We start from the raw sequence: 21,293 nt of genomic DNA, 5'->3' as shown, positions 1-21,293 counted from the left end.
TAGTAACAGATGCAGTAAAAAATGGCAGAGGAGAAAATGACTTTGGCAGCAAGTAAGTAAGATTATCATAAAGTCAAAGAATTCACACCTATTGATGAGGATGGAAAGTAAACAGGAATTCAATAAGAACAGAAACAACAGTCTGCTCTGTCACAAAGAAGTTCAAAATATGAAGTAAAAATGTAAGCTGAAGACAGGCTGAAAGTATGAAGACATCACTGAACTTAGCAAAAGCAATCAGCACTTAAGCTTCGTGAGGTGGGGACTCTGTAGCACTCATTCACTTTGTTGTGGAATTAACGTACGACAAAGATGTCTGCTTTGGCAACCTGGCTCAAACTCTTCTTCAAACTTTTGCTTAAAAAGAGTAGCTGGGAAAAGGAAAGCTATTACTACTGAGAATAGAAAATCTGAGAGTAAAATGATAGAAATGATTTAAAGGCTAACAAAAATTAAAATCTGGCTGGAGTTAGGACTGAGACCCAAGAGTCAGAGAAGACCTACCGTGGCAGTCCTTTAAATTTTAACTTCCCCTTACAGACTCCAAAATAAGGAAAGAAGTGGGAATGCAAATCTACGAATAAAAATGTTATGAACATTTGCTCTCAAATGACAATTCTTTTTTAAAAAATGATCAATGTGTGAGCCTTAGCATGATTCAAAAACTGTGACTCCAGGATTTTTGAAAGCTGGGTCCATCATGGATCCTTAAAAGAATCAAAATTTTTAAAACAGCAGTTCAGAAATCACACCAGCACAGAAAGTTATATAATTCCACAGCGCTCCCCACTCCAACTCCTCCTCCCTTTTGGTCAATAGGTAGAAACAGTACCATGGCTGAGTACAGTGTAAGAGCTAATTCTACCAGAAGGGAAAAAATATTAAGTTAGCAGCCTTGAGCCACAAAGAGCAGCAGTATTCAGGAGAAGGGTGGAGTTTAATCACACTCCAGTGCTGAATGACTAATGTGCGTCGGCCTGAAGCTGGTTATGAGTCTCCCGGGGTATAAATGACATATTCACACTAAGGTTTGATGTCTGTGCTAGAAAAGTGCTCAGACAGAGAGGGCAACACTGCACGACTCTGGAAACACCGCTCACTCTGGCCTGTTGTGGATGGCACCCCCAACAGCCGCACGGCCACAGCCGGCCCACCCGAAGCACGCTGGCTCCACGGCTCTCTGTGCTTGACCAGGGCCATGTGGGTGTATATGATAAACATATATCCCTCCTTCCTTGTTACCACTTTCGGAACTTTAAAATGGTCATTATACCCAAAGAATATTCTCTCTTAGCCAAGCAAATATTTATTTTGTTCAAATAAAACGTAATTGCTGTATCTTTCATATGATTCTGCCATGACTTAATTTTCTTTTTTATTAACTGAGCAGAACGAGCTCATGGCAACACCTGATGACTAATGAAATGCCATCCTGAAGCCCCTAAAATGTGATCATCACCCCAAGACACTAAGTCTTCACCCCATTCCAGACTCAAGAACAGGAGGCTGAAACACTGAGACGGCAAAGGCGCGCAGTCCGTGGCATTTACAGAGCAAGTCCGGCATGTCAACAGAACACACATACTCATCCCCCGATGTTAAAATGAGATCACGCACAGGCAGGGGATGGGGTCAGCTAGTCAATTTCTTACTGTATGTCAGCATCTCCCCCGCAGATTTCCAAAGATTATTAAGAGTTCCAAGGTCAGTAAGTTTGAAATGCCACAGTTCTTCATCTGGGAGCATCACCGTGCATATTAGCCTATTAAGGCTCTGAGAGGGCATGCAGTAAAGAAATTGGTTTTGTTTACCTTGTGTTTCCCATACTTATTGATCACAAAACCTGTTTTTTGTTTCGTTTTGTGAAACATTACTGATATGAGACGTTTGGGAAATGCCACTCCTAAGATTATCATGCATTCATGTATTAACTGTTTGTTAACAATTAAAATGTAACATCCAAAACTAAAATAAGGTTTCCTTGATGCTTGCTGAGTATGAAAGGAAACTGCAGTGTCTGAGGATCAACAAGTGTTGGTTGATAGCTTTACTTGGCAAAATGCCAAGCAAAATACCATTACCTGTATATTCTGTAATGCTAAAAATAAAGGACAAAAAGCCTGTTCTACAGTAGTCCCTTAGCACATAATTCTCATAAAATGGATAACATCAATATGTGGGCTGACACCATTTTAAGTGCTCAGTAAGAACTCATAGTATAATTACTTTAAAATCAATTTATCAGAAAACATCTAAACGTCTATAACTTCAGGAGCTCACAGCCTTAATAACCGCTCCTCGCGTTACTGTGAGATAATCTACTGATACCCAAACAGTGTCACCTACTGAAGATTATTACAATACTTACCACATTACAAAAAGAATCCAGACCAATGCTACGTACATACTTAGTACATTCTGGATTAGACCAAGTAAAAGTTAACAACAAGCTGAACAGCATTCTATAAAACAAAAACAGAAAGTCAGTTAGGCTAATTCTGTCTGTTTTTCTATGCTATGGACTCACAGTGAGAAAGGAGACTGTCTTGGAACTTGATGACCGGATCATATACGAAATCTTTAAATCTTTACATTTCGAATCATATACAAAATCCCTACACTTACCTCAAAAGAAGTTCTTTGGGTAACTTTTTGTTAATAAGGCCTTCATCATTATTTGAGAAAACCTAAAAGAAAAAAAAAAGTGAAATTATTAAAATGTTCCTCAATCAATCAAAAAAAGTTACATATTTTGTAGATCAAAATGGCCCCCAGGAAGCTCAGGAAGGCAAGGATACGATTATGACTGATTCTCACTACTGTAGAGCAGAAACCAACACAAAACTGTAAATCGATCTTCCACCGAAGATACTAATTTCATGAAGTCAGTATTCTCCAATACTGACAGACATAAATACAGTTTATATTCTATACCATTTAATAAGAATGGCAAACATTTAGAGAAGAGTTAACACACAGTCACTTCTATCCTACACTGTATTAGAGGTTCCAGGCAAGGCTATTCAGCAAAGAAAATAAATAAAAGGCATGCTGACTGAAAAGGAAGAAATAAAACAACTTCTGTTTACAGATGACACAATCCTGTACACTGAAAATTCTAGAAAAAAGACATAAAAAGCTATTAATCACGGAATTCAGCAAGGTTGAAACATTTAACATACAAATACACCATGGATTTATACAAAAATAATTTGTATTTCCATACATTAGCAATGAACGACCTTAAAATAAAATTAAGAAAATAATCTCATTTGTAACAGCGTAAGAAAAAACCTATTTAGGAATACATTTAAGGAAAGAAGTACACGATATTATATATTGAAAACTTATACTAAACACTGTCGTGAGTAATCAGACTTAAACTGAAACACATTACATGTTCATGAACTGGAAGATTTAACACTGCTGAGTTAGCAATGCTTCTCAGCTTTGTACCTATTCTACTTGGGGTTTGCCAACTACATCCAGTCTGCTGTTATGCCCACTGAATGAAGACTTAATTTCTAACGCGGTACTATCACTTCCGCATTCCCAGTTACATCTTTTTATAGTATTCCATTTTCCTGTTAAAATTTTCCAACTGTTCATCCATTCCAACTGTTCAACATCTGGCCCATCACTGACTCAGTTTCTCTAAGCTCTTCTCCTAACCATGGGTCACACTTTTTTATTTCTTTCCATGTCTCATAATTTGTTATTTCACAACAAATAATTGTGAGTAAAAAACCCCAGAACTTTACAAAGATCAATGAAACCAAGAGCTGTTTCTTTGAAAAAACTGACAGAAGGGGAGGAGAGACTCGCCAAGATGGCAAAGCAGAAAGACCATGAGCTTATCTCCTCTCACAAGCACACCAAAATCACAGCCACCCATGAAAAAGACCAGGACCTACCAGAAAAAAATCTACAGCTAAAGACATAAAGAGGGAACTACAACCAGACAGGCAGGAGGGGGCAAAATAACCAGGTCCCTCACCACAGAGATGGCAACCCACAAACTGGAGGATGATTACATTGCAGAGGTTCTCCCAGGAGTTAGCGTGCCGAGCTCCACATCAGGCTCCACAGCCCTGGGGTCAGGCAGCAAGAAGACAGCCCCCAGAGAGTCTGGCTTTGAAGGTCGGTGGGGCTTGGCCTTGGGAGTCCCTAAGGACTGAGGGAAACGGAGTAGGCTCTTGAAAGGAGCACACAAAACCTGCCGTGTTCCGAACTCGGGGCCAAAGCAGTCATTGGACAGGAGCCAGGGCCAGACCTGCCTGCTGGTCTCAGGGAGTCTCTTGGAGAGGTGGGGGAAGCAGGGCTGTGGCTCACCCTGGGGACAAAGACACTGGCAGAGGCCATTCTTGGGAGCTCCTCCTATTGGGCGAACATGGGCTCTGGCAGGCCCCATTGAGGGACCTGGCCCATCCAACAGCCTGTAGGGACCAGTGCTGGGACACCTCAGGCAAAGCAACTAACTGGACAGGGACACAGCCCCACCTGTCAGCAGACAGGCCGCCTAAAACTTCCTGAGACCACAGTCGCCTCTAGACGTAGCCCTGCCCGTCACAGGGACAGGACCCAGCCTCACCCACCCACAGGCGGGCACCAGCCAAACTGTCCAGCAGTCCTACTCCAGGCTCTGGACAAGCCTCACCTACCTGGGGGCAGATACAAGATGCAAGAGAGCCGTAGTCTGTAGAGCCGGCCTGCCCGCAGCAGGCCAGACCCTACCCTGGGACCGGCTGGCCCTGACCCTTCCTACTAGCAGGCCAGCACAGCCTCAGAATGCCCGTGACCCCATATCTGTGTCAGGAAACACCTCCCGCACCAGCCCCCAACACATTAGTTATCAGACACCAGCTCTGTGATCCCTGGGCACTCTGGTCAGACCCCAGGGCCTGACTCGGACCATAAGTAATCCAGCGTTAAACCAAAACCTGGTTTCACCCACCAGTAGTACACGGACTACAGCCCCAGAGTTTTCTGGACCCTGACTGCACCCACCCACCGGTGAACAGGCACTAGGCCAGGCCTCCTGGGGCACCGCAGTCAGCTGCCTGGCGACTGGGCCCCAACAGCCTCTTCATAAGGCATGGGCAGGTAACCAACTAGAGGAGAGGCCAATCAAGCCTACCAGACCGCCCACACAGTCAGCCTGCCACAACGAAAGATCCACACAGCCCTCACAGGGGAAACCTCGAGATCATACAGGCCGGAGACAACACAGGACATCTTGTACAGAACAGTTTCTCCAAGGTCAAGATATGTATTAACCCACCAGACACGTGAAAATATAAATACCAACTTAAGCAAAATGAGGTAACAGAGAAGGAACATGATACAAGCCCAGAAGAACTTAGTGAAGTGGAAACAGGCAATCCACCCAAAAAAGAGTTCAGGGTAATGACTGTAAAGATAATCAAAGAACTCAGGAGAATAATGGATGCACAGAACAAGAAGTTAAAAATATTTAGCAAAGAGAAAAAATATATTTAAAAAGACAGAGATGAAGAATACAATAGCTGAAATGAAAAATATACTAGAAGGAAAACCACAATTCTAAAAGACACATGTACCCCAATGTTTATTGCAGCAATATTTACAATAGCCAGGACCTGGAAGCGACCCAGATGTACATTTACAAATGAATGGATAAAGAAGATGTGATACATATATACAGTGGAATATTACTCAGCGATAAAAAGGAATGAATTTGAGTTGGATTTAGTGAGGTGGATGAACCTAGAGCCTCCTATACAGAGTGCAGTAAGTCAGAAAAACATACATCGCATATTAACACACATATATGGAATCTACTAGGTTGGTGCAAAAGTAATTTCAGTTTTGCATTGTTGAATTTTGCCATTAGATATTTAAATACATTTCTGTATAAATGTGGTTATGTTATACATCATTTTAATGCATAATTCTTGCTTTATGCTTTTTGCTAATGAATTATTACTTATTGTTTATTTTATATGTATTTTAGACCTAGAGTAATGATCTTAGACAAATAGCAAATTCGAGCAATTTTCTTATTTGAGTTCAAAATGGGTTATAAAGCAGCAGAGACAACTTGCAATATCAACAATGCACCCAGACCAGGAACTGCTAATGAACATACAGTGCGTTGGTGGTTCAAGAAGTTTTGCAAAGGAGACGAGAATCCTCAAGATGAGAAGCATGGTGGCTGGCCATTAGAAGTTGACATAATCAACTGAGAGGAGCATCAAAGCTGATCCTCTTACAACCACACAGGAAGTTGCCCAAGAACTCAACATCGACCATTCTACAGTCATTTGGCATTTGAGGCAAAACAGAAAGGTGACAAACCTTAATAAGTGGATGCCTCAGAAGCTGACCACAAATCAAAATAAAATCATTCTTTAAAGTGTCACCTTTTCTTATTCTATGCAACAACAATGAATCATTTCTTGATCTGATTGTGACGTGTGATGAAAAGTGCCTTTTAGATGACAACCAGCTCAGTGGCTGGACCAAGAAGAAGCTCCAAAGCACTTCCCAAAGCCAAACTTGCACCAAAAAATCGGGGTCATGGTCTCTGTTTGGTGGTCTGATGCCCGTCTGATCCACTACAGCTTTCTGAATCCCGGTGAAACCATTACATCTGAGAAGTATGCTCAGCAAACCAGTGAGAGGCACGAAAAACTGCAACGCCTGCTGTTGGCACTGGGCAACAGAATGGAACCCATTCTTCTCCACAACAATGCCTGACCACGTCACATAATGAACATGTCGCAAGTTCAATGAATTGAACAAAGTTCAAAGTTTTGCCTCATCTGCCATATTCACCTGACCTCTCACCAACTGACTACTACTTCATCAAGCATCTCATCAACTTTTTGCAGGGAAAATGCTTCCACAACCAGGAGGATGCAGAAAATGCTTTCTAAGAGTTCATCATATCTGGAAGCACAGATTTTTTTTTTATGCTACAGGAATAAACAAACATTTCTCATTTGCAAAAATATGTTGATTGTCATGGTTCCTATTTTGACTAATAAAGATGTGTTTGAGCCTAGTTATGATGATTTAACATTCAGGATCTGAAACCATAATTACTTTTGCACCAACCGAAAAACCATACTGATGAACCTAGTTGAGAATGGACATGCGGCACAGTGGGGGAGGTGAGGGTGGGACGAGTTGAGAAAGCAGCCTTGACATATATACATTATCATGTGTAAAACAGTTAGTAGGAAGTTGCTCTGTAACACAGGGAGCCCAACCTGGCACTCTATGGTGACCTAGCGGGGTAGGATTGGGGGGAGGGGGCATGGCATGGTGGAGGCTCAAAAGGAAGACGATATATACATAATCATGAGAGAGTCACATCATATGGCAGAAACCAACACTCTGTAAAGCAATTTTCTACCAAATAATTTTTTTTAATTTTTAAAAAGAAAAATATATTAGAAGGAATCAACAGTAGATTAAAACATACAGAAAAATGGATCAGCAAGCTGGTAGAGTAGTGGAAATCATGACCACTTAACAGAAAAATTTTTTTAAATGAGGACAGTCTAAGGGACCTCTGGGACAATATCAAGAACACTAATATTCACATTATAGGGGTCCCAAAAGAAGAGAAATTGAAAAAAAAAAAAAAAAAAGCAGGGGGGGGGTTGAACATAACTGAAGAAATAATAGCTGAAAACTTCTGCAAACTGGGAAAAGAAACACTTATCCAAGTTCAGGAAGGGCAGAGAGTTCCATATAGGATAAACCCAACGAAGAACACACCAAGACACATTGTAATTAAAATGACAAAAAATAAAGATAAATAGAGAATCTTAAAAGCAGCAAGGGTAAAGCAGGGGCACTCCCATAAGGTTATGACCTGATTTTTCAGCAGAAACTCTGCCAGCCAGAAGAGTGATATATTTTAAATGATGAAATTGAAGAACCTACAATCAAGAATATCCAGCAAGGCTCTCCTTCAGATTTGATAGAAAGATCAAAAGTTTTATCAACAAGCAGAAGTTAAAAGAGTTCAGCACCACCAAACCAGCTTTATATTAAATACTAAGGAACTACTCTAGGTGAAAAAAGGCAGGCCCCAATTGGAAACATGAAAATTACAAAATGAAAAAGATCATTGGTAAAGACACACATACAATAAAGGTAGGGAATCAACCATGCACAGTGAGAAGGAAGGTTAAAAACAAAAACAGTAAAATCATCTATATCAAAACCCTTAAGCAGTTAAGGGATACACAAAACAATTAAATTAAAGGTATGATATAAAAAAACAGTAATCATGAGGGGTTTTAAAAATGCATTTGAAATTAAGAGATCAGCAACTTAATCACATAAAGATTGCTATTAAAAAACCTCACAATAACCACAAACCAAAAAACCTAATACATACACACACACACACACACACACACACATACATGCACAAAGAAAAAGGGACCTCTGGTGGTCCAGTGGTTAAGAATCCATCTTGCAATACAGGGGACACAAGTCTGACCCCTGGTCAGGGAACTAAGATCCCACGTGCTTGCAGAGCAACTAAGCCCACGTGGCACTACTGAGCCTGTGCATTCCAGAGCTCGTGTGCCCCAAAGAGAGAGCCGGCGCGCCACAAGCGCTGAGCCCGCGCGCCACAACTGGAGAGTCCGTGCACCGCAACGAGAGACGCCACGTGATGCAAAGATCCCGAATGCCGCAACTAAGACCCAGTGCAGCCAAATAAATAAATATGTTTTTAAAGAAAAAATCCGAACAGAACACTAGTCATCAAATAACAAGAACAAAAGAAAACCACCCCCAAACAATGAACAAAATGGCAGTAAGAACATATGCATCAATAATTACCTTAACTGCAATAGACTGTATGTTCCAATCAAAGGACACAGAGGGGCTGAATGGATACAAAACAAAACCCTTATTTATGCTGCCTACAAGAGACTCACTTCAGATCTCACTTCAGACACACAAAGACTGAAACTGAGGGGACAGAAAAGGTATTCCATGCAAAGAGAAATCAAAGGGAAGCTGGAGTAGCAATACTTATATGGGGCAAAACAAATTTCCTCAAAATAGAGACTGTTACAAAGACAAAGAAGGATACTATATAACGATCAAGGAATCAATCCAAGAACAAAATAGTGGCTCAGCTGGTAAAGAATCTGCCTGCAATTCAGGAGACCTGGCTTTGATCCTCGGGTTGGGAAGATCCCCTGGAGAAGGGAAAGGCTACCCCCTCCAGTATTCTGGCCTGGAGAATTCCATGGACTGTATAGTCCATGGGGTCACAAAGAGCCAGACACGACTGAGAAATTTTTACATCAAACTTCATAAATATGTATGTTCCCAACATAGGAGCACCTTTATACATAAGGCAAATATTAGCAGACATAAAAAAAGAAATCAACGGTAACATTATAATAGTAGGGAACTTTAACACCCCATGTATATCAATGATCATCCAGAGAGAAAGTCAATAAGGGAAAACTGGCCTTAAATGACATATTAGATGTGATAGACTTAACTAATATATACAGAGCATTCCACCCAAAAGGAGCAGAATACACAGTCTTTCAAGTGCACATGGAACATTCTCCAGGATAGACCACATGTTAAGGCCATAAAACAAGCATCAGTAAATTTAAGAAAACTGATAACATCAAGTATCTTTTCCAACCACAATGCTATGAAACTAGAAATCAACTACAAGGAATAAAAACACACACACATGGAGGTTAAACAACATGCTACGAAACAACCGATGGATCATTAAAGAAAACAAAAAGAAAATCAAGAATATCTAGAGACAAATGAAAATAAAAACACAAAGATCCAAAACCTATGGGATGCAGCAAAAGCAGTGAGGGAAATTTAAAGCAACGCAAGTTTACCTCAGGAAACAAGAAAAATCTCAAGCAACCTAACCTTACACCTAAAGGAACTAGAAAACAAAGAATAAACAAAACGCAAAGTTAGTAGAAGGAAAGAAATCATGAAGATCAAAGCGGAAATAAATGAAATAGACTTTAAAAAATCAGAAAAGACCAACATAACTAAAATCTGGTTCTTTGCAAATGTAAACAAAATTGATAAGCCTTTAGCCAAATTCATCAAGAAAAAAATTCAATAAATCAGAAATGAAAAAGAAGTTACAAATGATACCACAGAAATACAAAAGATCGTAAGAGGCTAATATAACAATGTATGCCAATAAATGAAAAACCTGGAAGAAATGGTCAAATTCTTATAAATGTACAATCTCCCAAGACTGAACAGGAAGAAACAGGAAATATGAATAGACAAGTTACCAGTAATGAAACTGAGTCAGTAATTCAGAAATTATCAACAAGCAAAAGTCCAGACCCAGGGACTCCCCAGTGGTCCCGTGGCTAGGTCTGTGCTTTCACTGCCAAGGCCTAGGTTCAATCCCTGTTAGAGAGCTAAGTTCCCACAAGCCACACGGTGCAGTGGGGGCTATGGAGCCCAGGACTAGATGGCATCATAGGTGAGTTTTACAAAGCGTTTAGGGAAAAGTTTACTAACACCTATCCTTAAACAATTCTCACACACACACAACATGCAGAGGAAAGAACAATTACAAACTCATTCTATGAGGCACTCATCACCCTGATACTAGAACCAAAGATACTAAAAAAGAAACTCACAGGCCAATATCACTGATGAACATAAATACAAGAATCTTCAACACAACATCAGCAAACTGATCCCAACAATACACTAAAAGAATCATAAACCATAATCAAGAGGGATTTATCCCAGGGATGTAAGGATTTTTCAATATCTGAAAAATCGATGTAATACACATTAACAAGCTGAAGAATAAAAACCATATGATTATTGCAATAATCACAGGAAAAGCTTTTGACAAAATTCAACATTAATTTGTGATCAAAATTCCCCAGAAAGTGGGCACAGAGGGAACCTACATCAACATAATAAAGGCCACATAAGACAAATCCACAGTTAACATCATACTCAATGGTGAAAAGCTGAAAACATTTTCTTTAAGATCAGAAACAAAACACAGATGCCCACTCTCAATACTTTTATTCAACAGAGTATTGGAAGTCCTAACCACAGCAATCAGACAAGAAAAAGAAATATATCCAAAATGGTAAGGAAGAAATAAAATTGTCACTGTCTGCAGATTACATGATACTATATGTAGAAAATCTGAAAGATGCCACCAGAAAACAACTAAAGCTTATCAATGAATCTTGTAAATCTGCAGAATGCTAACAAGATATAGAAATTTGTTGCATTTCTATGCACTAACAACAAGCTATAAAAGAGGTTAAGGAAACAATCACCTTTACCATCTCATTAAAAAAAAATTAGGTAACTACGAATAAACCTAAGGAGGTAAAAGAACCGTACTTGGAAAGTCTATGCTGCTAAGTCGCTTCAGTCGTGTCCGACTCTGTGCAACCCCATAGACGGAAGCCCACCAGGCTCCCCTGTCCCTGGGATTCTCCAGGCAAGAACACTGGAGTGGGTTGCCATTTCCTTCTCCAATGCATGAAAGTGAAAAGGGAAAGGGAAGTCACTCAGTCGTGTCTGACTCTGGCGACCCCATGGACTGCAGCCTACCAGGCTCCTCTGTCCATGGGATTTTCCAGGCAAAAGTACTGGAGTGGGGTGCCACTGCCTTCTCCGTGGAAAGTCTATAAAAGACTATAAAACTATAAGATGAAACTGAAGACAATACAAAGAGATGAAAAAATATATCATGTTTTATATAGGAAGAATTAGTACTGGTAAAGTGACCTTACTATACAAGACAACCTACAGATTGAATGCAATCCCTATCAAAATATATCAGGGATTTTTTATAGAACTGCAACAAATAATCTCAGAACTTGTATGGAAACATAAACACACAAATAGCCAAAACTATCTTGGGAAAGAACAGAACTGGAGGATTCAAGCTCCCTGACTTCTGACTATACTACAAAGCTATCAAAACAGTATAGCATTGGCAGAAAAACATTCACACATATCAATGGAACAGAAAAGAAATCCAGAAATAAACCCACACACTTATGGGTCAATTAATCTATGACAAAGGAAGAATACACATGGAAAAAAAGGTAGTCTCTTTAATAAATGGTGCTGAGAAAATTGAACAGCCACCTGCAAGAGAATGAAAGTGGACCCCTGTCCTACACCATACACAAAAATTAACTTAGAATGGATGATAATCTTCGAATGTAAGACTTGAAAAAAACTCCTAGAAAAAATAAAACTAGGAAAAAAAAAAAGGTTGTAAGCTCCTTGACATAAGTTATGGACATGATTTTGGACTTGACACCAAAAGATAAGGCCACGAAAGCAAAAAATACATCAGACCACGTCAAACTAAAATGCTTCTGTGCAGCAAAGAAAACCACCAACAAAAAATACAATCTATGAATGATTCTGCTAAACATATGTAATAAGAAGTTAATATTCAACAAGAAATCTAATGAAAAAATGGGCAGAGGATCTATACAGATGTCTTTCCAAAGATATGGCCAACAAGTACATGAAAAGGCCCTCAACATCATTAATCATCAGGGAAATATTGATACAAATCAAAATACTGATACCACCGCATACCTATCAGAATGGATATTATTAAAGAGACAACAAGTAACAAGCAGTGAGAATGTGGAGGAAAGGGAACCCTCACGCACAGCTGGTGGGAATCTAAACTGATGCAGTCTCTGTGGAAAACAGTATGGAGTTTCCCCCAAAAATTAAAAATAGGGCTACCCTATGATCCAAGAATTCCAATTTTAGGGATTTTTCTGAAGAAAACAAAAACAATAATTTGAAGAGATAGGGGCTCCTATGTTCACTGAAGCATTATGTACAAGTCAAGATATGTAAATAGGTTGCCTATTGATAAATTAATAGATAAGGAAAATATAATAGATATATACAATGGAATATGATTCAGCCATTAAAAAAAGGAAATTTTGACACCTGCAACAACACGGAAGGATTTTGAGGGCACTATGCCAACTGAAATGTCACACAGTGAAAGACAAATACATTAAAAGATAAATGATCTGACTTATATGTGTAATCTTTTTAAAAAAATAAACTCATAGATAACAGATTTATGATTCCATAGTTGGGGAATGGGAGGGTGGACAAAATAGCCAAAGACAATCAAAAGGCACAAATTTTTAGTTAGAAAATGAATAAATCCTGGGCATGTAACATACAGAATGGTAACTATAGTTAACAATACTGTTTGGCGTATCTGAAAGTGCTAGGAGAGTAGATCTTAAAAATTCTCATCACAAGGCAAAAATCCTATATGTATGGTGACAGATGTTAACTAGACCTGTTACGGTGATCATTTTGCAATATATACAAATTTCAAATCATTACGTTGTATAACTTTAATATGTTATTATGTCAATTATACCTGAATTTTTTTTAAAGTATAGTCATTTACCTCCGTAAAGAAAAGTTCCTCCTTCAATTAGGCTGCTTACAGTGAAGGTAGCGGGCACTGAATCCTTTTAATTTCTAGTTGATCTGGGTCTCAACTGTGTTATAGCGCTAGTTAGATTCAGTTCAAGATCGGCTTTAAATTTTTTTTAGGGTGCAATCAGAAATGCACTTTCAGGAGAAGTTGGGATCTGAGCACTGGTGAACGTCACAGATCTCGTTGAGCTTTACAACCCAGGTGCCAGCTTTCTGAAAACAGAGCACCATCTCTGTTTTACACTCTGGCTGTCAGCCGGGAGCTGGCTCTGCTGCGGCACCCTCTGCTGTCCATGCCTTATGGAGATCTCTCTCTCTGCCTCTGTCTGCCACCTGAAAGCCTGTTGCCTCCCTGATTGAAAGCCTGGATAGCCACAGAGGGACATTTCTCAGCTCCCCTGCTGTGCCCCCTATCCACGGTGGCCCTGCCTTACACTTGGGGAAAGCCCCTAGTGCCTCAGAGAGATTTCTGTTGATTCTCCTGCCCTGACCCTGGCCTTCAGCAGGCATCGCCCACCTCAGGAAGGTCCTGCACTCCAGGGCATGTCTACATGCATGTACTCAGCGAAGACCCAAGGGAAAGAGAGGTGGGTGCAACGTGCTCTGTGGCTGGGGCTCCTCAGGATTCCAGCGGTCACTCCAGCCCACAAGCAGTCAGTAAACGTTGACTGATTGCTCCAAGAGCTGTCTATAGCAGACTCTTCTTCCTCCTGCTGACCCCTCCACAGATCAAAGTATCTATGTGTCTCCTTTTTTCTGGGAAGGGCATGTTACATCCTCAATTTTAATTCATGTAGATTTCTTTGTGACCTCAGCTCTCTAGACGGTTTTTAGAGAACTGCAATCTTCTAGCTTCTCAACCTTTTCCCATCATTAGGGTAGAAACAGCAATGTCTAGCTTTTGCAACTTTCAACATCCTAACAGTGGAAGTCTTTATTATCTGTTCTGATAGAAGAAAGACTTGGAGCAGATAAATGACTTACCCAAGGTTTAGAACTGAAAAAAAAAAAAAAAAAAAAATGGAAAACTACAATATAAACTTTTATCTCCTGACTCCAGGTCAAGGGTTCTTTGTACTGGAGAATCTGCAGTAAAGGCTATTTAACTCTGTGGCAGGCAATTGACTTCTCAGCATTTCTAGTTTGTAAAATGAAAGGATTGTACTAAAAAAACTCAAAAAGTCTCTTCCAAATCTAATACTTCAAGATTCAATTCAGTTTGCGTTTTAAAAATATCCCACTGTTTCTGAAAACGTAACTCTGTGTCTCTAGATATCTTTCACTTTAGATGTTTAATAAGGATCACGAATTTATCAAGCCCACAACCAACTCCTTTCTTCATCCCTTGCTAAATTTACTCCTTCCATAGTCTTCATCTCAGCAAATGACAACATGTTACTATTGCTCAGACTCAAATCGCTGAACCATTCTTCACTTGCTTTTCTATTGCACAGCCAACCCCATGGATGACTGAACCAAACAACGCCTTCTCTGGTTTCCTTTGTTCTTGTCCTTTCTCCCCTCACTCCTACCTCGTATATAGTTTCCACACAGCAGACAGAATGGTCCTTTTATGAAATGCAAAGCCATGCTCTGCCATTCTTCTTAAACTCCGTCAATCACCTCCTCTCCCCTCAAATGGAAGGCAAACTCCCTTAAATGGCTTGTTCGTCTTTTGCAATCTGGTCTCCCTGACTAACTTGGCCTCCCCTCTTGCCAAGCTCATCTTACTCCACTCCAGGTTTTCCTTGCTATTCCTCCAATACACCAGGCAGTGCCTCGGGACCTTTGCATTTGTATTCCTTCCTGAAACGGTCTTTCTCCTAGGCATTCACAGGCCACATCCTCTGCTCAGATGTCACGTTATCAGAGACACCTTCCCTTCCACCAACAGAAGGAATAAGTTCCGGGACTCCCCTGGTGGTCCAGTGGCTAGGACTCCCAGTTCCTAATGCAGGGGGCCCAGGTGTGATCTCTGGTCAGGGAACTAGATCTCACATGCTACAAATAAGGGTGAGCTTGACCCAACTAAAGATCCTGCATGCTGCAACGAAGACCCAGCATGGCCAAATAAGTATTTTTTTTTAAAAAAAGCAAGTCCTCCCTCCTCTCATCCACTCATCCATCCTCAAAACTTCCTCTTATTCAGCTTTTTCTCCAAAGCCCTTCTTATCTATATCTTATCTATATGCTTATTATCTGTCCTCCCACCACTAGAATGTAACTCCACGAGGCCAGAGCCTTTCCTGTTTCATTCACGGTTGTATACCCACTGCCTAGAACAGACTGGCACATACTGAGATACACAAATATTTGTTGGACAGAAAACCATGGGACAGAAAATTCAATGGAAAGACACAATTACAGGGGCAGCACTGAGAACTGAAAAAGCCGCACGCCAGGCACCAGGCACAATCTTCAGTTTGGGAAGAAGCCATGGTGCGATGCTTAAAATGCCATACTTTAGAGACAGATTGTTTGAGTTCAAATCCTGGCTGTCACTCACCAACTATGTGACCTTGGGCAAACTGTCTAAACAACTGGGCCTATTAAGTGAGTACAAGGATGTCAATCTCACAGGGATGTTAGAAGGGTTAAGTGAGATAAATGTGAAGTGCTCAGCCTAAAAATGAACACAGTGGAAGGGCTCTATGAAAGAGAGTTATTGTTACGATTACTAAAAATTATGTACCCCCTTAGTGCAGCCAAAAAGGAGACCAGTTTTGTCCAGAGTAGGAAAATTAATAAGAGAGAAACTTGTTGTCATGATATTAACAAAGATCTCATTATATAAGCTCTCTTAACTACACCATGTAATGGCAAAGAGACCAAAACTGTTGGTAAAATAAAATATACTTTATTCTGCTTCTCAACACCTCTGAGAAGTCTTAACCACAGGCAAATACAGAAAGGCCAATACTGGGAGAACTCCAAATGAAATCAATTAAAATGGGAAAATTCTATGATACAATGCTGTTTTATATTTCCAAAAAATAAATCTGCCTTACAAGCTCAAGTGGAAAGCAGTTAACAAAAACCTGATGACAACAGGTAATCCAACATATATTTTGATCCATACAAATTAAAGTTTAAAGCTTTTTGATGTCTTTTTGTAACAATTTTAGAATATACAACTAAAATAAATGAAAACTATGCTGGGAAAGATTGAAGGCAGGAGGAGAAGGGGATGACAGAGGATGAGATGGTTGGATGACATCACCAACTCGATGGACATGAGTCTGAGCAAGCTCCGGGAATTGGTGATAGACAGGGAGGCCTAGCGTGCTGCAGTCCACGGGGTTGCAAAGAGTTGGACATGACTGCGCAACTGAATTGAATGGATTATTAGGAAAAAACCTCAGAAAATACAATTTTACTTTTAAAAATAGTCTCATCCTTCAAGTCTAATGGCTTTATGTTAAAAGCTCGTCTTATAACAATATTTTCTTAGGTCAGTCTCCCAAGGCAATAGCAATAAAAACACAAACAAATGAGACCTAGTCAAACTCAACAAGCATTTGCACAGCAAAGAAACCATAAGCAAAATGAAAAGACAACCTATGGAACAAGAGAAAATATTTGCAAATGCTGCAACCAACAAGGGCTTAATCACCCAAACACACAAACAGCTGATACAGCTCAACAACAAAAACACAAACAACCCAACTCAAAACTGGGCAGAAGACCTTAACAGACTTTTCTCAAAAAAAGACATATAAATGGCCAATAGACACATGAGAAGATGCTCAATATTGTTAATTATAAATGCAAACCAAAAAATACAACAGGGTATCAACTCACACAGGTCAGAATGGCCGTCATCAAAAAATCTACAAATAACAAATGCTGGAGAAGGTGTGGAGAAAAGGAAACCCTCCTAAACTGTTGGAGAAAATGCAAGTTGATGCAGCCACTGTGGAAAACAATATGGATTTATCCTCAGAAAACTTAAAAGAGAATTACCATATCATCCAAAAATCCCACTTCCTGGGCATATACCCAGATAAAACTGTAATTCAAAAGATATTTGCACCGCTATGTTCATAGCAGCATTATTTACGGTAGCCAAGACCCAGAAACACCCTCAATATCCATTTACAGGTCAATGGATAAAGAAGGTGTGGTACATATATACAATGGACTACTACTCAGTCATAGCAAAGAATGAAATAATGCCCTTTCAGCAACGTGGATGGAAGAGAACAAACTTGTGGGGGCTGAGGGACGGCTGGGGTGGGAGGCTGGGGTCAGCAGATGTATGCTGATATGTACGTGTGTGTATAACTGAGTCACACTGCTGTACAGCAGAGACTGGCACAACACTGTCAATCAACTGCACTTCAATTAAAAAAAAAAAAAAAGCTGCAGCCTACCAGGCTTCTCTGTCCATGGGATTCTCCAGGCAAGAATACTGGAGTGGGTTACCATTTCCTTCTCCAGAGGATCTTCCCGACCCAGGGATCAAACCCGGGTCTCCTGCACTGGAGGCAGACGCTTTAAACCTCTGAGCCACCAGGGAAGCCCATATATAGAACGGATAAACAACAGGTCCTACAGTATAGCACAGGCAATTATATCCAGTCTCCTGGGATCAACCATAACGAAAAAGAATATTTAAAAAAGAATGTATGTGTGTGTATAAAACAGTGAATCACACTGCTGTACAGCAGAGACTGGCACAACATTGTCAATCAACTATACTTCAATTAAAAAAAAAAAAAAGCCAGCCTTTGTGATTCACAGAAAGCAGGTGCCAATTCCTGAACACAAACTGAAATGACAGGAGAAACTTTAAATGCTATTACAGCCATGAGTATGAACCCTAATCCAATGATCTGTCGTCATTGATTCCTCTTCCTTTCATCTGTGTGAAAGAGAAGAAAAGGCAGAGCAGAGAAGGCTAGGCATGCCTACTCTGCTCAACAGTGTGCAGCCGAGTGCCAAGAACAAAAGACAAATACGCATAAGCACACAAAACATTAAAATCCAAGTAAAAGAGAAAACTCATCTCCAAACAGAAAAATAGCATATATTTGGAGGGAACATATAACAAGACACCATACATTATAGCATAATCCAATGTTTACATAAGCAGGCTCTGAGACAAGATGCCTGGTTTTGAAATCTGACTGGGTGACTGGGGCAAGTTACTTTACCTCTCTGTGCCTCATTTCCTCATCTCTAAAATGTGGAAACGGTATTTTAAGGTTGTTGTGATGGTTACTTAAGACACATGGGGTGCTTATAAAAATGTCTCATGCATAAAATGTACACAATAAATGTCAGCTGTCATTTATCATTTAAAGGCAATAAAACAAGTGGCTTAATTGAATTCTTTTTTCTTTTTTCCTGCATGGCATGTGGATCTTAGGGCTTTCCTGGTGGCTTAGCAGTAAAGAATCCACCTGCCAATGCCAGAGAAATGGGTTCAATCCCTGTGTCGGGAAGATCACCCGGAGAAGGAAATGGCAACCCACTCCAGTATTTTTGCCTGGAGAATCCCAAGGATAGAGGGGCTTGGTGGGCTACAGTCCATGGGATCAAAACTGAGCAACTAAACAAACTTCTTAGTTCCTCGACCAGAGATCAAACCCACATCTCCTGCATTGGAAGCCATGGAGTCTTAATCACCAGACTGCCAGGGAAGCCCTGAAGAAAAATTCACGTACAACGCCATAAATATCAAATGCTAAAGCTGTATGTTTAGATTCAAGCATTTAAGGAAGGGTAATGTTAATATCTGGAATACATTTGGGGGATTATAGAAGCAGCCTCCTTATCCTCCCTCTACACTAACCACTCACTCCCCTTTACCCTGGAGCCTAGGCATCAGGTTACCACTCACTTAAATTCCTCCCATGAATTAAATTCTTAATGCTTAAAGATAAAAACCAAAGCATTTCTAAGTTTGGCAAAGCAACCAGTAGTACACAAGTACAGTAAGATGCTTTTAGAGTACATAAAACTCTAAAATTTACAACCGTGAATCAAGGTGGACTGTTGATTCACAACAGTGAATCAGGATGGAACAGGCGGACCAAAAAGAAGAAAAGAAAAGGGACAACTGGAGGAATATAAGCCCTCAGAGAGAAAGCTGTGAAACTGTTAACTCCTTAATGTTCTTTCCCCTTGCCAGAATTGTAAGAGCTTTTCTCACAGATTACATGTAAAAAGTAAGACGCTGCAACAGTTACAACACTTAGCTTTTTATAAATTCATTTCCTGAAATTCTTCTGGCTCCATTAATTTTCACTTAAAGCAACTCAGAATTTAAAAGAAACATGCAGGGACAAAAGAAGGCATTGCTGTTATTTGTGGGTGATGGGGTATTTTTTTCCTACTATCAACAGGTCACACAGCTGGAAGTTGTTCTTCTGGGGTCAATGAGATACAAATCATCCACGTTCTCTTAGTAGCTTAGTTTCTAAGACAAGACGGAGCCAGCCAAGATTCCAAAGGGCAGCGTCTCTCTCCAGAAGCCTTACCGGCACTTGGGGAGCACCGGGCACTCTCAGTTTAGTAGCTCTTCCACTAACCCCTGCAGGTCAGCAGCAAATCTAGTAACACTGCTAACAGTTACAAAAACTGTTTCTCAGAACTAAGCGTTTTCCTCTCACCCGCCCCCACCCTCTCGCAAATACACCAAAGGTGTGTCTCCAAGCAGAAAATCCAGCTCTGCTCTTCTTTTACACCTTTTGGAGGCTTCTGGAGAATTCACACCTTCGATTGACAATTCCCTAAATCTTGCCTATTCAAGCCAATACCTGAGCCGAGTCTTCGGGTTATAAACGAGCTTAATGAGGTCCAGGTGGGATGCCCACTCAGTCTCAAGTTACTGAATAAAGGTAATAATTTAAAGGGTTTACCACGCACTAATTAGGAATTAAATCCCCGAGTGAGGGTGCTGCACTCAGAAAAAAACACCACCTTAATGCCCCATTTTTAAAAAGGAGTGAGGAACCCCCAAAATTACAAATTCAAATTTTCACATGCTGTAGAAACCTGTCAGAATGATGAATTTCAAAGAAATACCTATTTGTACATAATTGCATAGAAATGGGACAGGAAGCACGCAGACTGAAATATAGTGTTAATATGACTATACGTGGTAGATGATATTCATACATATCCTTTTTTTCCCCCTAACCACACCCTCTCTGAGTGGCTTATCAGGCTCGCTAGGGCGAAACAGCATTACGCTGTCCGGCGGCCGGCCGGGTCTGGGTCCCCGCAGTGACCCCGGCACTCTCCGCGCTGCTCCCGGACAGCGGGCGGGCGTTCCGCCTGCCCCAGGGTTCCCCCTCCCGGGGGCCCGCCCAGCCCTGCCCTGCCCGGCAGCCCCGCAGGCCTCGGCTCGGCCTTTCGGCGACCCCGGCACCGCCCGCCCAGACTAGCAGGCGGCCGCGCGGAGGCACAGCTCGGGCGGGGAAGGGCCTGGTGGCCGGGCTGCGAGGGCCCCAAACTCACCATGGCCGAAGAGCCGCAAGCGCGCCCACAGCCCAGAGTCACAAGGCGCCGGCAACGCCCGTTGTCCTGGTGACGACAGCTGGGCGCCCCGCCCCGTCCCCTAGGTGGGCTCGGAGGCGGCCATTGGCTGCCGGTGAGCACGTGACGGCAAGGGGCGGGGCCTTTGGACCGCCCCTTCGTGCCCCCACGCCTCGGTCTTGGGCGGGGGCGTCATTGACTTTGCTCCTTTGCATATGGTACCTCAACACCCTAATCACCTTGATATCCCTCATCTTACAGATAAACCAGCCTCAGTCTGCTGGGAAAGACTTTTATAAATTTATCCT

The 21,293-nt window shown here is 41.0% G+C and overlaps 1 protein-coding gene across 8 annotated transcripts in view; it reads right to left on the bottom strand.

Moving 5' to 3' along the window:
* Positions 1-21,091, bottom strand: part of FBXL2 (F-box and leucine rich repeat protein 2) — an 88,229-nt gene extending 67,138 nt beyond the window's left edge. For 4 of the 8 annotated variants that reach the window (XM_045163997.1, XM_045163998.1, XM_025272284.3 and 1 more), the window contains exons 1-2: positions 20,968-21,090; positions 2,626-2,687 (exon numbers count right to left, since the gene is read on the bottom strand). In XM_045163997.1, coding sequence (XP_045019932.1) covers positions 2,626-2,687; positions 20,968-20,970 — 65 coding nt within the window. In that variant the 5' untranslated portion in view covers positions 20,971-21,090. Of the gene's footprint in view, positions 1-2,625; positions 2,688-20,967 lie in introns of all 8 variants that reach the window. The other 4 variants (XM_006076081.4, XM_045163995.1, XM_045163996.1 and 1 more) reach the window with 2 other exon arrangements.
* Positions 21,092-21,293: the final 202 nt, after the last annotated feature.

Source organism: Bubalus bubalis, chromosome 21 (genome assembly GCF_019923935.1).
Source record: "Bubalus bubalis isolate 160015118507 breed Murrah chromosome 21, NDDB_SH_1, whole genome shotgun sequence".
NCBI classification, from domain to species: Eukaryota; Metazoa; Chordata; class Mammalia; order Artiodactyla; family Bovidae; genus Bubalus; species Bubalus bubalis.
This window is presented reverse-complemented; position numbering and strand designations above follow the sequence as displayed.